The 15921-nt window shown below is 43.3% G+C and overlaps 1 protein-coding gene across 4 annotated transcripts in view; it reads right to left on the minus strand.

Annotated features, from left to right (window-relative positions):
• CTTNBP2 (cortactin binding protein 2) overlaps positions 1-15921 on the minus strand; it is a 150688-nt gene that overhangs the window by 16747 nt on the left and 118020 nt on the right. For all 4 annotated transcript variants that reach the window (XM_078059495.1, XM_036077138.2, XM_036077140.2 and 1 more), the window contains 4 exons: positions 11921-12007; positions 11741-11840; positions 1069-1221; positions 747-934 (listed from right to left, as the gene is read on the minus strand). In XM_078059495.1, coding sequence (XP_077915621.1) covers positions 747-934; positions 1069-1221; positions 11741-11840; positions 11921-12007 — 528 coding nt within the window. The remainder of the gene's footprint in view (positions 1-746; positions 935-1068; positions 1222-11740; positions 11841-11920; positions 12008-15921) is intronic.

The raw sequence follows: 15921 nt of genomic DNA on the forward strand, positions 1-15921 counted from the left end.
TAAAATATGGCGACAGAAGACACTGCCCCCTCCAAATGTGGCCCGTGGTGCTGGATTAAGGGACAAAGTCTTAACTAACTCAAGCTCTAATGTTTCCAGTCAATCTCGACACTCAGATCCTAGCTTGACTTAAGAATATTAATTAAATAGCAATGTATGAGGTTTGGTCAGCGATAATTGTGTTGTTTGGGAGGATACAGAATATTTTATTCCAAAATAATCGCCAGGAGTTATAATCACGCTTGAAAACGTGTCAAAAGCTAGGGAACTTTAATCTTCCATGTGACTTTTTAATATTTACTCTGGCGCAGTGTCAGTCATACGTTAAAACCAGCTTGAGTGGATGGATAAGGTTTTGAAGGCCCTGAGAAAGCAGTAGCCATTCCTGAAACGAGTGTTTAGTTTTCTGAGATAGCCTTCTATAGCATTTAGAACCTGGAGAGACTCCTCGTCAAGAACACTTAATTACAGGAGTAAAACCTATTTGCTTTTCTTTCTTTCTTTTTTAATACTTAACATAGTCCAGAAACTGTTGCAGGCTTTATATGCGTCATCTTCTTTAACTCTGGGTTATCTAAAAGTTGCCCTTGCAAGAGGCTGCACGGTCAGCAGTGGTAGAACTCCGGCCCGGGGCCCCTGACGCTCCCGCCCCTCCCCCTGGCAAGAGGCTGCCTTCGTGGTAGAACTCCGGCCCGGGGCCCCTGACGCTCCCGCCCCTCCCCCTGGCAAGAGGCTGCCTTCGTTACCTTACTGACTGCTTTCCTCCGTAAGAACCTCCGCAGCAGTCCCTGCATGGGCTCGCTGTCCCACCGCAGCTGAACCCAGCGGAAATGCTGCTGCACCAGCAAGTCGGCGCCCTGCAGGCAGGCCTTGGTAACGGTTCCCATCAGAAAGCAGTTCTCGTGAAAGTAGTAACATTCAGACGGTCCATTTCCTAAAACAAACCAAAAGCAACGGCCCAACCTCAACACGCCATACGAAGAGACAAACGCGAAGTCCAACGAGCCTAAGAAAGAGGGACATGAAGGACAACTCCTACTCTGGTCAGGCTCTTGCCACTCTCTTTACCTTTTTGCAAAGTCCAGGGGCTTTCGGTGCTGCGGTTTTCCAAAGGTGCCAGAAAGTCCCCCAGTAACTCAGACAATGAAGATTTTTCCAAATTCTCTAAGATGATAATGACTTTCTTGTTCACGGGAGACTGTTTCACGGGGATGAGACAAGCTGTGGTCAGAAACAAAACAGTGATTAAAGCTTTTACAAAAACCCCTATGAGCTGGTTAAAAATCAAAGTCTGAAGATAGAAAGTGTTAGCGAAGATGTGACATAATCAGAATGCTCTTTAATTGCTGACGGAGGAGGACTCGAGTTTGGCATTGTTTAATACAGTTGGAAGTGTACACAATGATCCACTACTAGTTTCACAACAGATCCCAGTTAGGACCAACCCCAATTCCCACTGACAGCAGAATGGATCCACAGACGGGAGAGGACAGTGAACAAACGACAACAAGCATCAACATGCAGGACTGTCAAAACAATATAGTAAGAAGCAAATCACAAAAGGATATATATAATATGGTTTCACCAGGTCAAGTTCAAACACGGGCAGTACTATTTAAGGGAGTAAAGATAGTAAAGAGATTTAAAGGTAGTAAAATGATAAAGAAAAGCAAAGAAATGGTTATCACAGAAGATGGACTAATGGTTACCTCTAGAAGTCAAAGTTTGTGAACGGAGATGGGGCACAAGGCCACATTCTGGAAGGCGGATATAATCTATTTCTTGGCCTGGTGGTACCTAAATGGTTATTTTATTTAGCATTATTCATTAATCTATAAATATAGGTAGTATGTATTTCACGGAGGTATATTTCATAATACAAAAGGTCAGAAATGCTTAAATGACCTTTAAATTACACATTTGTGAAATATTCGTAAAATTATGGAGATAAGGACCTCAGAGAAAGAAGCTGATCCATCCTTTCACTTTACGTAAAGACCTCACAGAGGTTAAAGTGGTTTGACTAGGGTTTCATGACTGTTGTCGTGATTTTTTTTTTTTAAGATTTATTTATTTGTGAGAGAGAGAGCAGGTGTGTGCATGCCCATGCCCACAGGAAGTGGGGAGAGGGGCCGAGGGAGAGGGAGAGAGAATCCTCAGGCAGACTCCATGCTGAGCACGGAGCCCAACGCGGGCCTCCATCCCAGGACCCTGAGATCATGACCTGAGCTGAAATCAGGAGTTGGACCCTTAATCGACAGAGCCAGCCGGGTGCCCCAGGACTTCTGAATCTTGCCTTCGTGGACCTCCTACTGAAGAAGGGGGCACTAAACTGCATACCGACCCAAAATGAAAGATGGAGAGTAAATGGAAGATTATGGTAATATGTAGGAAACGAGTAAGTCCACAGACAGAATGTACTTGAAACAGTGCTTCGCACCTACTAAGCGCTCAAATGTTAATACTGTAGTTAAAACATATATACTACTTCCTGCATACCAGTGAATTAATCAAAAATTAAAATCACTTTTTAAGATTCTAAGATGCCTCAGTCTTAGCCAAATTAACCTTAAGAAAAGGAGATAAATTTAAAATACTTGAGAGTAATTTTATCAAATATTTCATTTTCACAAATATTCATAATAGATTATAATCTAGTCCCCCTTGTTAGTCTAGACAAATGCATTTTCACTTTCAAAAGAACTCCTTGAACATTTTGTAAATGAATCTCTTCTGAGACTGAAATAGCTTTTCTGCACACTATGAAGCTTTACAACTAGAAAACCAGAGACAGTAACAGCCACCTTTCAATTTCGTTGTTTTGTGGGGGCTGTTAACACTACTGTCTGCTGTGTGCCCAATCCCCTTCAACACAGCGATTCAGTAAAAAGTGCTAAAAATCTGTGCTGCTCAGCATTCAAATGTTCTTTCAGAAATACATGCCTTGTGGAAGTATGATACATCTATAGTTCATTAAAACAACAGCGATAAACAAACCTTTTCTACCTAGTGATAAAAACCAGAGCAGGTTGAATGGTATATGTATGTGCTTTCCTATAACCAAGGACTAACGGTCTCCAGTTTTTCCTGGATTTGTGTTGAGGGTACGGCTGGCTCCGGGGGACCTGAAGCTGCTGCGTGCAGCCAGAATCTCTCTATAGGAACATGTATCTGCATTTCAACAACTGTTCATCCATTGCCCCCTTGCTGTATGCCTATGCTAAGTGCTGTGGCATACCAGAGGGGACCGATTCTAACTGGGGGATGTGGCATTTTAAAATGTACCTGTTTCAAGGAATAGCATCTTGATAGGTAGACAGGTCAGGAGAAGGCCTTCCAGTTGTAAGAGATGGCATTGGCAGAGAATGGAGGCTGGGCAGGGCTCAGTCCTTCAAGGGACTAAGGCATCAGGTCAAGGTCAGAATAGCTTCAAGAGTGAAGGATGGTGAGCTCAAAGCTGAGACACACCTCCAGTCGGGGCTGGCTGAAAGCCTGGGATGCAGTCACATCAGTGGAATGCAATCAAGCAGCCACAGTTCTGGCATGTCCTCCTCCCGCGCCCCACCCCCCCAGCCCCGGGCTGCAGGGAACCATCCCCTGGGATCCATCCCGAGATGTTCTGACTTCACTGGTCTGGGCTGGGCGATTGGCATTTTGCATGCAGTCTGGGGTGAGACTTGATATGCAGCCTCAGAACGAGGCCACAAATGACAAGTGGAAGATCTAGAATGTCGTGTTGGGAGGGAGAAACCACCAGCTCTGGGAAGCCCTGGCAGTCTCTAAGGAGGGGGATAAACAGGATTGGATTCCCACATTGAAATCTCACTCTGGTGCAAAGATGGCCTCGAGAGGAAAGAAACGGGAAACACACTTAGAGGCTCTGATTGCTGAGGTGAGTGCAAGAGGTAACGGGAGCCTCGTCCAGGGCCAAGGTACCAAACAAAGCTGTCTGAGATGGAGTCAGCAGGGCTGAGGGGCTGACTGACTTGAGAGAGGTGCAGAGAGGAAATGTCAGAGACAGCTCTGGCGTTCCCACTGGAGAAGGGGCTGTGCAGTTCAGCGAGGCAGAGCGCTCGTGAGCAAGAGCACACGTGGGGCGTGGGTGGGGGTGATGGGTCAGGTCTCGTGGATTTGAGGAGGCATCCTGTCGGGAGATGTCCAGCAGGTGGTGAGACCCGAGCATGGGAGCAGCCAGGGAGAATTCAGGCTGGAGATAAAATGAATGCGTTCACAGAAGGGCCGGAGAGCTTTTGGAAACTGCTTAACATTCTCGTGGGTCCACAAGCAGGGGCTGTATGGCTAATCAAGTAATTGCCCATTAAATGGATAACCTGTGCCCTAGACAAAAAGGGGTTGGGGTTCCACCTCATCTTAGTTTATCCTGGTGTCCCATGACGGACTGACCCAGGGTCAAAGAGACTGGGTTTCTCTGATAAAAAGCTTTGTCTTCAACACTGCTAGTCTCATGACCTTATTTTTTCAGTCACACCGACTTCTCTAACTACTTAAGTTCAACATCTTTAAATAGATTTGTTCAAAGGTAAATTTTATTTGCAAAAGAGCATGTGTCTCCTTCGGATTGTAGAGCAGAGTTTCAGGTCTAACCAACCCCAGGAGCAGGAAGTTTCCAGTTTGAAGGATTAGCCAGACTCCGATCAGGTTCCACAGAGATGAAAGGAGGCCACCCACCCCATGCTATAGCTGAAGATTTCTTTTAACCTGTTGCCAGAAAGTCAGCCATTTAGATTCCTTTGCCTTATGCTACCGCAAAGCTCTATTTCTGAAATGATTCTACTCTTTTTGTCCTTTCTTCTTCCAACTTCATAGGCTGTGTCAGCCCCGCTCCTCTCCTGCAGATTGGTGATCCTAATCAGATATTTCGTGGCAAGGCTCGGGGCTACAGTCCAGTTCTGTATGCCCTTGTACTTAAAAGTTCTGGAGAGTCAGTTCTAGAACAACACTTGTTGGGTTAAAAATAATTAACCTATTACATTTATAGTTAAATCCAAACTCCTTTGTGTCTAAAGTGACAAGTCCATAATCTCCCCGTTAGAATGGAAAACAGCCTGTCTTTCACAGTCCACTAAAACAAGGCTCTGCAGGGATAATGCTCTGAGTCCAGATGAGAAGCAAGGGACAAACCTTCCAAGAGCCTCAAGTAATGCAGGGTCCAAGGAGGTGAACAAAGTTATGTGGACTCCAATGACCATATTCTCCTACTATTATTATGGTAATTCTATCTTTATTACTTCCAAAAAGGAAAGTTCTCTCAAGAATTCAAAGTGTTACTTTAAAATACCAATCTGGTGTTAAAAAAAAAATTTTTTTTTACTACTTACTGTCACATGTAATTTTAAAAAGTATCTGTCTTGCTGATCTAACAACATACCTTACTTACACTGAGGCAAAATTTGATCCAATTCTAATACACATTCACACCCTTTTTACCAAACAGAGCCATATGCTGTGACTCTCACAAAAGGCAATATGAAAAGGAAGATGTTATTTTTCTTAATTTCATTTTTTTTTGGAAGGCATTATTTTAAAATAAACACAAAATAACCCTTGGTCACATTAGTGCTAGGTCTTTTTTTCTTTTAAATGTGTTCTTCTGTTCTACATTCTTTTCTTCATGGGAACCATTTTATTTTAATCTCCATATAAGTTTTAGATTTTTTTTTTTTTTGAGAGAGAGAGAGAGAGCAATACAGAGTGCAAGCAGGGGGGAGGGGCAGAAGGAGAGGGAGAAAGAGAATCTTAAGCAGGGCGCAGAGCCCAATGCAGGGCTCCATCTCACAACCTTTGAGATCATGACCTGAGCCAAAATCAAGAATCAGATGTTTAACCGACTGCATCACCCAGGCGCCCCTTAAATCCAATTATTTAAAATACATCTGCTACTCTTCCTTCTTATAGTTTGCTCATGTATTTCTTTTATTCATTCTCTGTGACTCTCTTTGCTGGCTTTCATCTGCAGTCAGAGAGAGGAGCCAATAAGGTAATATATGTGCTGTGCACAGCGGAAGATTAAAGTTCAACATCCTAGCCCAGCCTCATCCAAGTCATTTAAATCTCTTCCTGTAGAGAAAATAAGCTTAGAAGTCAGGAATAAATGTATTCCTTACAAATCAGTGTATTCCTCACTTACAGTAATATAGTTTGATCAATTTAATTTCTTAGTAAAAACAAATGCAAGAGAAAAACCGACAGATAACTCCTATTTCCTCATCATTCTAAAAACCGCAGTGGGAGAGCCTAGGAACACCTTCTCCCTCTCATCCAGACTTCTGCCTCCTCTACTCTCCGCCCTTTCCCACCACTCTTGACCAAAAAACATTCCCCGTTGTGTGCTTTCTGCACTGCAAAAGAAGTAACAGCACACCCATCAATGCCGCTTTCCCTTCGGCTCACACGACATTACCCTGCCCTGCTCAAAACCCTGGGTCCCCATCTACTCTGCCTAACGTGCACTCTCTCTGTGATCCCTCCACTGGGCACCAGTCAAGAGCAGTGGATCCTAGGGAGGAAATGATGGGCATAATGCACAGAGTTTTAGGAGATGAGGATGGATAGCAGCAAGGGAAGATCGGGGGCCAGACCATAAGCTCCTCCACACCCATTCAGAGAACGTGTTTGTCCTGCAGCCACTCGAGCAGAACAGCAGGGAAATGACAAGAGCAGCTCTGTGTTGTAGAATGATCCCTGTGAGGGGCTGACCAGAGGGAATAAGAAGGGTCAGGGCGCCTGGGTGGCTCAGTCGTTAAGAGTCTGCCTTTGGCTCAGGTCATGGTCCCATGGTCCTGGGATCGAGCCCCGCATCGGGCTCCCTGCTCGGCGGGAAGCCTGCTTCTCCCTCTCCCACTCCCACTCCCCCTGCTTGTGTTCCCTCTCTCGCTGTGTCTCTCTCCATCAAATAAATAAAATCTTTAAAAAAAAAAAAATAAGAAGGGTCAGAGATGAGACCTCCACAGTCCCTGAGCAAGAAACAACAGGTGGAGGGGGGAAGAATGTGGGAGGCGGAGACGAGATTCAGGGACCAGATTCAGCAGAACTCAGGGTTGACGTGGCCCAGAGGACCAGGCAAACTGAGGAATGTATGGCAACGCTCAGGTGCCTACCTCAGGCCACTGCATTCAAGGTCTTAGCAGATGAGGGGCGCCTGGGTGGCTCAGTCGGTTAAGCGTCTGCCTTTGACTCAGGTCATGATCCCGGGGTCCTGGGATCGAGCCCCGCATCGGGCTCCCTGCTCAGCCAAGGATCTGCTTTTCCCTCTCCCTCGGCCCCTCCCCCTCGTTCATGCTCTAAATAAATAAATATTTTTTTTTAAAAAAGGCCTTAGCAGACAAACCTGCATTTGTATCTTACTTTTGTTATTAAAAAGAGAAAAAAGATATTTGATAATTATAAGTTACTGAGCTGAATAGAGAATAACACCTTGTCCCATTTAAAGGTGATACATCACTTCTACATATGAGGGTGGTTAAAATGGAGATTATTTTTTGGCTTCATTCTGTTCAAAAACTTCATTTTTAAACTCCAAATCAGTCTATCTTTATGCCTTATCATCACCTACTTCACTATCAACTTTTGCGCTCTCTCATCTTACCTCTTCCTACATCCACTCTAAGAGGGCTCTTCCACTTGCAGACACCTGAAGATGACGTATGACTAGCATTCCCTTTGTCTTTGCCTGTGCTACTTCTTCTATCAGGAGATTCACCCACTCATCAGCCAATAATTATTAGCTATCAGTGTACCAGGCAAAATAGAAGAATAAGGTACAGTACTAGCCTTCAAGGAGCCCACCGTGTGTGTGGGCCAAGGCCAAAGCTCAAATAATACCCTCACCGCCTTGACCTACAGTTAGGTGGGACACAGTTATAAACAAAATCTACTGATGTTCACTAGAGGGAGAAGTCCTATCTGGAGGGATCAGAGAAGCCTTCATTTGAGGTGTCCTTAGAGCATTTTAACAGGGGCTTTTTCTGTAGTTTCCAAAAGGGCAAAAAGCATGTCTGTTTTATTCAGTACTGTACAACATAATATCTTGCAAAGCACTGGCCATGTTGGTAGTCACAGTGTATGTGTGTAGGGGGGAGGTTGTGTGTTTTCTCTCTCATTCTCAATGAGAGCTGCAGCATGAATGAAGACTCAGAGAGTAGAAAAGCAAAGGACACATAAAGAAGAAATCACATATTCTGTTGGAGCACAGACATCTATTTTAAAAGGGTCAGACATTCTAAAGTAGACATACGAATGGCCAACAAGTCCATGAAAAGATACATTACATCACTAATGATCAGGGAAATGTAAAACAAAACCACAATGAGATATCACCTTACACCAGTCAGAATGGCTATCATCAGAAAGGCAATAGATAACAAGTTCTGGCAAGGTTGTGGAGGAAAGGGAACCCTTGAGCACTGATGGTGGGAATGTAAATTGGTGCATTTCCATACTATGGAAAATAGTATGGAGGTTCCTCAAAAAATTCAAAATATCACATGGTCCAGCAATCCCACTTCTGGGTCTATAGCCAAAGGAAATGAAATCAGGATCTCCAAGAGTAATCTGCACTCCCATATTCACTGCCTCATTATTCACAATAGCCAATATATGGAAAGAACCTAAGTGTCCGTCAACAGATGAATGGATAAAGAAAATGTGGTATATATACAGAATGGATTATTCTTCACTCAGTGAGAAAGAAGAAAATCTTGCCATTTTCAACAACACGGTGCACCATGAGGGCATTACACTAAGAGAATTAAGTCAGACAGAGAAAGACAAATACTGTATGACATCACTTATATGTGGAATGTAAAAAAGCCAAGCCTATGCAAACAGTAAAATGGTGGTTGGCAGTGACTTGGGGCATGGGTGAAGGAAATGGGGAGATATCAAAGGATACACAATTTCAGTTATAAGATGAGTAAGTTCTGGGGATCTTATGTACTGCAGGGTGACTACAGTTAGCAACATTGTATTACATACTTGAAGGTTACTAAGAAAGTAGATCATAAATGTTCTCACCACCAAAGATATTTTAATTGTGTGAATAGAGGTACTAGCTAATGTTACAGTAATTATTTTACAATATGGAAGTATATCAAATCAACATGCTGTACACCTTAAACTCACACAATAGTATATCTCAATAAATCTCAATTTAAAAAATAAAGGGTCAGATAAGCCAATCAGGTGGATTAACGTCCTTGAATGGAAGGCCTTGCATGGCACTGACTTAGTTCAGTGGGCGATAGAGGGATGTGTGGGGCAGGAATCAGACGGCTTTTAACTAAGGGTCTGACTACCTGTGAAGGATGTTAGAGAAGGAGAAGCAGTAGACGAGCAGCCATTTATAGGAAAGTAGATGAGATGTAGGGAAGGGGGCATAAGGTAGGATGGTACCAATGGGATGGATGAAAAAGGCATGCTGGGATCCATCTGGCAGGACGTGCCTATGGACTATGTGGGACAAAGACAAGGGGTCCATGAATGAGAGGATCTGGGAGTGCTATCTGGTCCTCATATGGCTTTAAAAATGGAAATAACTGACAACACTGAAAGAAGAAAATCCTACATTTTCACATAAAAAGGGGTTTCTGACTTTTTTTTTTTAAAGGTTTTATTTATTTGGCAGAGAGAGAGAGACAGCTAGAGAGGGAACACAAGCAGGGGGAGTGGGAGAGGGAGAGAGAAGCAGGCTGCCTGCTGAGAAGGGAGCTTGACTCGGGGCTCCATCCCAGGACCCTGGGATCATGACCCGAGGCAAAGGCAGATGCTTAACGAATGAGCCACCCAGGCGCCCTGGGATTTCTGACTTCTTAAAAGTCACAAGAGCACTTGACACTGGATCTACACTGCCATCAGCAACTAGCTGCCGCAGCTGAGAACTACCGCCCTCCCGTAGATGGAGACAGGCCTCCGCACTCCACCCTTTACTGTGACCTGTTGGCACTGTGGACATTCAGGTCGTCAAGCCTGCTGACAAGACTGGAGTTTCAAGTGGGAGAGGCTGAGAGATTTGTGCCACTCACCAAATTGGGAAATAGGAAGAGGAACTCTTAAGATGCTGCCCCCCCCCCCCATAGGTTTAGAAATGCTGTGCTGGTCACTTCTGCATCCTTTATGACCTGATTCACTGCTCATTTTCTCAGCTCTCTTAAGCTTAGGGCAGAGAGCAGAATTCAGTCTATAATTGCTATCTGCTCTGACAGGGTGAGAACAAAATATTTCAGCTTCTTACTTTAAAATGAAACAAGACTGAAAGTTGGAAAAAATGTAGTGGGCTTCTGTTATAAGAGCCGGGGCGGGGTGGGGGGAAGACAAGTGTCGGCACAGGAGAGTTCCTAAGGAGCTGTGGCTGGCAGCGGTGAGGGGCGGGCAGCGGTGAGGGGCGGGCTTGGTAGCAGTCTGAGTCCTGCTTGGCTGTGTTCTTGCTGTGGGTTCTTTGGTCAGGGTCCCCCAACCTCCTGCTTCAAATGTTTTCATGTTTATAAGTCAGGGTGTTTACGATAGGGCCTACCAGAGTCAGAGCTTAATCAATGTTAGTGATCATTAGTAACAGCTGCAGAGAAAACTGCTTTCTGCAGCTAACTGCCACTAGTTTCTGAACAGACTGACCCGCGCACCACAGTAACATTCCGATTCCGGTGGGATTTTCCTGTCCTTAAAATGTGGGTCTAGGTCCGTGGAGCCCTCAGTCCCTCCTCAAGCCTGCCTCTTAACTATATTTCTCGACTTCCTTCTTCTAAGGCTGACCTAGCTACATGGCATCTCCCTTGATCGTGGCTCCAAAGATGACAAACACCTCCACAAAGATTTGAATTTGTGTTTCAGCTCATCTATCCCTGATCTTGCAACTGCGCCCCCTTGCACCCTCTCCCCAGGGGTCTGTGTGGCTTTGGGCCCTCGGAGACTGGAGTCTGGTCCATTTCGGTTGTATGTGGGAGCTGGTAGTCATGCTGTGCTATGCAGGGTATGCTAATGCCCCCTGTGGTGAAGCTTGGTATGGTAACCTAAGGAGCCTAAGACAGAAAATTCATGATAAAGCCATATTAATAAACATATTTAATCCTGGTTCTGCCACTCTGTAGTTGTGGCAAGATACTGAACCTCCCTGTACCAGCTTCCTCACGTTGGAAACAGACATGACACCCACCTGCACAGGGCTGTAGTGGAGATTAAGTGAGCTCATTCATGTGTGCAATGTGTTTAGCCTTGCACGTGCCAAGGGTTAGGTGGAGGAAGTTTAACTCAGGTGCTTCAAGAAGGGGTGCTTTGGTTGTAGAGAATTTATGATTAATTTACTAAAAATCTATCTACTCTTTATTACCACCATGCAATTCTAAACAGCATCAGTGATAGAATACTTAGTCCCGCTAGGGTGGGTGGCTCCCCACACCTCCTCCCTTAGTATACCTCTGGGGCCAGTTATATAGTATGCTCACAACAGATAATGATTTACAAACAAAAGCGGGGGGGGGGGGGAAGAAGAAAACACAGGATGAGCAATAAATGCAATGACATACAAGAAATATATATATATATATATATATATATTTTTTTTTTTTTTACAAGTGTTCATCTAGGTTCCCAATTTTCATCCCAAGGCTGTTGAATAACTGAAAAGTCACCTTAAATTTACCCCCCCGAAAGAAGCTTATTTCCTTTCAGTGGCATCACTGAAGATCATGCCCTTCAGTTACGACAATTCAGTTTGCTGGAATGGCCTTACCACTACTGATGAACAGATCTACTAGCTGTTCCTTGGAAAAACCAGCATCCACTTCGGCTCTCACTATTTCACAGGTGAATCCTGCAGCCATCTGTCTGTGCTGTGGTAAGAAATCAGTGATCAGTTCTACATGCTTTCAAATTTTCAGAGAAAAGGAAAGGGTACACAAGTAATAGATACCTTCATGCAGAGTGCAAGCTGATGTGCTATGTAGTCTTGCAAGCTTCCTTCTGGGCCATGGAAAATGACATTATGGTATTGCTCGACCTATTAATAAACCAAGAGGAAATCTTAGGTGAAAATGTGAAGAAGAGGAAAAAAAAAAAAAACGTGGTACCCAAGTAGGAGATTCCCTTTCTGATCGTTCTCAGACTTTGAAAACATTAATATTTTCAGGATTAACTGTATTCACTGGGCCCTTGAATTCTTTCATTTTAATATGAAATATTGGCAGATATAGTATTTATATACTTATATAGTATTTTATATAGTATTTATTTATAGGAAGAGCTGACATTGGATTAAGAAGCATATTCTTTAGGGTGCCTGGGTGGCTCAGTCGGTTAAGCATCTGCCTTCGGCTCAGCTCATGATCTCAAGGTCCTGGGATCAAGTCCTGCATTGGGCTCCCCGCTCAGCAGGGAGTCTGCTTATCCCTCTGCCCCTCACCCCATTTGTGTTCTATCTCTCTCTCAAATAAATAAAAATCTTAAAAAAAAAAAAAAAAGAAGAAGAAGAAGAAGCATACTCTTTCTTCCCTGTATCTTCCACAGTGAAGTTCAGTTCGCTGGCTGGGAACATGGTTCCTAGCATATTTTGTCCCTTGCAAATGTTTTTCTTTATTATCTCTTGCAGATGCTCTCTAGTTTGAATTTCCCCAAAGTTTATTTTCCTTCTGAGTGATATCTGAATTACAGTGATTTCAATGTATTCTGGAAAATACAACAAAACATAAAGAAGCAGAATACAAACCACTGATAGTGTCCGCACCGAGAAGCAACCACTGTAAATAGATTTATGCTTCCCTTCCTAGCCTCAGCAATCAGACAACAAAAAGAAATAAAAGGTATCCAAATTGAGAAGGAAGAAATCAAACTTCCACTCTTTACAGATGACACGATACTATATAGAGAAAACCTGAAAGACTCCACCAAAAAATTGCTAGAATTGATACATGAATTCAGCAAAGTTGCAGGATATAAAATCAATGTACAAAAATCTGTGGCATTTCTATACACCAATAACAAAGCAGCAGAAAGAGAAATCAAGGAATCAATCCCATGTACAATTGCACCAAAAACCATAAGATACCTAAACCTAACCAAAGAGGTAAAAGATCTGTACTCTGAAAACAGAGAACACTTAGGAAAGAAATTGAAGATGATCCAAAGAAATGGAAAAACATTCCATGCTCATGGACTGGAAGAAAAATATTGTTAAAATATCTATACTACCCAAAGCAATCTACACATTCAATGCAATCTTTATCAAAATAACACCAGCATTTTTCAGAGCTAGAACAACAATTCTAAAATTTTTATGGAACCCGAAAAGACCCTGAAGAGCCAAAGTAATGCTGAAAAGGAAAAACAAAGCTGGAGGCATTACAATTCTGGACTTCAAGCCCTATTACAAAGCTGTAGTCATCAAGACAGTCTGGTACTGGCACAAAAACAGACACACATCAATGGAACAGAATAGAGAACCCAGAAATGGACCCTCAACTACATGGTCAACTTATCTTTGGCAAAGCAGGAAAGACTATCCAATGGAAAAAAGACCGTCTCTTCAACAAATGGTGTTGGGAAAATTGGACAGCGATATGCAGAAGAATGAAACTGGACCACTTTCTTATACTGTACACAAAAATAGACTCAAAAGGGATTAAAGACCTAAACGTGAGACAGGAAACCATCAAGATCCTAGAGGAGAACACAGGCAGCAACCTCTTTGACACTGACCGTAGCAGCTTCTTACTAGATGTGTCTCTGGAGGCAAGGGAAACAAAAGCAAAAATGAAATACTGGGACTTCTTCCAGATAAAAAATCTTCTGCACAGCAAAGGAAACAACAAAACTAAAAGGCAACCTATGAATTGGGAGAAGATATTTGCAAATGACATATTGGATAGAGGGCTAGTATCCAAAATCTATAAAGAACTTGTCAAAATCAACACCCCCCAAAAAAATAATCCAGCTAAGAAATGGGCATTAGACATGGACATGCATGAAAAAATGCTCAACATCACTCATCATCAGGGAAATACAAATCAAAACCATGATGAGATACCACCTCACATCAGTTAGAATGGCTAAAATTAACTCAGGAAACAACGGATGTTGGTGAGGATGTGAAGAAAGGGGAACCCTCTTACATTGTTGGTGGATGTGCAAACTGGTGCAGCCACTCTGGAAAACAGTATGCAGGCTCCTCAAAAAGTTAATAAAACTACCCTATGATCCAACTGCACTACTGGGTATTTGACCAAAGGATACAAAAATACTGATTCGAAGGGGCACATGCACTGATTCAAAGGGCATATGGAAAGAGCCCAAATGTCCATTGACTGATGAATGGATAAAGAAGATGTGGGATATATATACTATTGGAATATTACTCAGCCATCAAAAAGAACGAAATCTTGCCATTTGCAATGATGTGGGTAGAACTGCAGTGTATTATGCTAAGTGAAGTAAGTCAGTCAGAGAAACACAAATACCGTATGATTTCACTCATATGTGGAATTTAAGAAACAAAACAGATGAGCATAGGGGAAGGGAAAAGAAAAATAAGATAAAAACAGAGAGGGAGGCAAACCATAAGAGACTCTTAACTAGAGAGAATAAACTGGATGTTGCTGGAGGGGAGGTGGATGGAGAGATGGGTGAAATGAACAATGGGCATTAAGGAGGGCACCCATTATGATGAGCACTGGGTGTTCTATGTAAGTGATGAATCACTAAATTCTACTCCTGAAACCAATAGTACACTATATATTAAGTACCTTGAATTTAAATAAAATCTTCAAATAAAAAAAAAAAGAAAAAAAATATTTTGCTTCCTTCAGCTTTTTCTTTGTATAGTTTGTATGTGTATGTTTATGTATGTATTTTTTTTAGAGGGCTATAGGAGTGTAATCTTTTTACAGCTGTTGCATATCAGAATATCTTTGACTTCTTACATAAAAGACATCTTCAGGACTGTAAGATTACTGGGTCAACTACCTACGTATATTGTTCCATTCTGGAATTCTGTTTCAAAGAAACCTGGGTAGAGATTGATCACTTTTACTCTGTAAAAATCTGCCTGGATGCCTATAGGATTTTTTTTTTTTTTTTTTTTTTTTACACCTTTTCCCCTCCCATGTGAGGGTACCTTGCCTGAGAACAGGTAGAGATGCTGCACGCCCTGAACGGAAAGCCAGTGGCCATCTGCATGGGGCAAAGACAGTGTGATGTGTGGAGTGAGACGTGGAGGGGAGTCACGCCCTCCACCTCTGTCATCCCAGGGCTGAGCTCGCACTCCCAGCCTACATGCCTGGGAGCAGCTTTCTTCTTGGAAAGATCTTACAGAAGAGATCTGAACAGGTGAAGCGGCACCCTAACCAGTATGGGTGACGTAGCTCACGTATCAAGCTTGAGTCCCCCAGACTTCGAGGAATGTTACACATGAAAGAGTCTGTTCATGTTTAAGGACCTCTGTGTTGCTCTCCTGTGCTCTGATGAGCTTGTCCCTTTGAGATCCCAGGGGCAGGCCACATCCTTGAAGGTGGCTGGGGTAGACCTAGTGAAGAACAGGCCACCGGTCCGTCATTACAGGAAAGAAGCCAATTCTGGGATGTGACAGGAAGGCCTGAGGGAAAGCTGGTGGCATGGAAGGAAGAGGGACCCTTACCTGGGGCCTTTAGGGCTTGAGCTCCAGCCTCCAAAGAGACCAAGACATGCTTGGAGTTAACTCCTGGAAAGTGGAGGAAAACCATGCTTGACCACTGGGTGTCAGACCATGAGCTAAAAAGGGAAGTGGTCCTTGAAGGGGACCACTAATGCGGGACTTGGGACCGGGTTTTAGGTTCTGAAAGACAGCATGCCTGCTAGCCACCAGTGATTTTCTCTCAGTACAAGTATTATTCCACCACTGCTAAGCCTTCACTACAAAAGGAAACAGCTGGATTCCCCCTGGGG

This window comes from Halichoerus grypus, chromosome 12, assembly GCF_964656455.1.
Source record: "Halichoerus grypus chromosome 12, mHalGry1.hap1.1, whole genome shotgun sequence".
Taxonomy (NCBI): Eukaryota; Metazoa; Chordata; class Mammalia; order Carnivora; family Phocidae; genus Halichoerus; species Halichoerus grypus.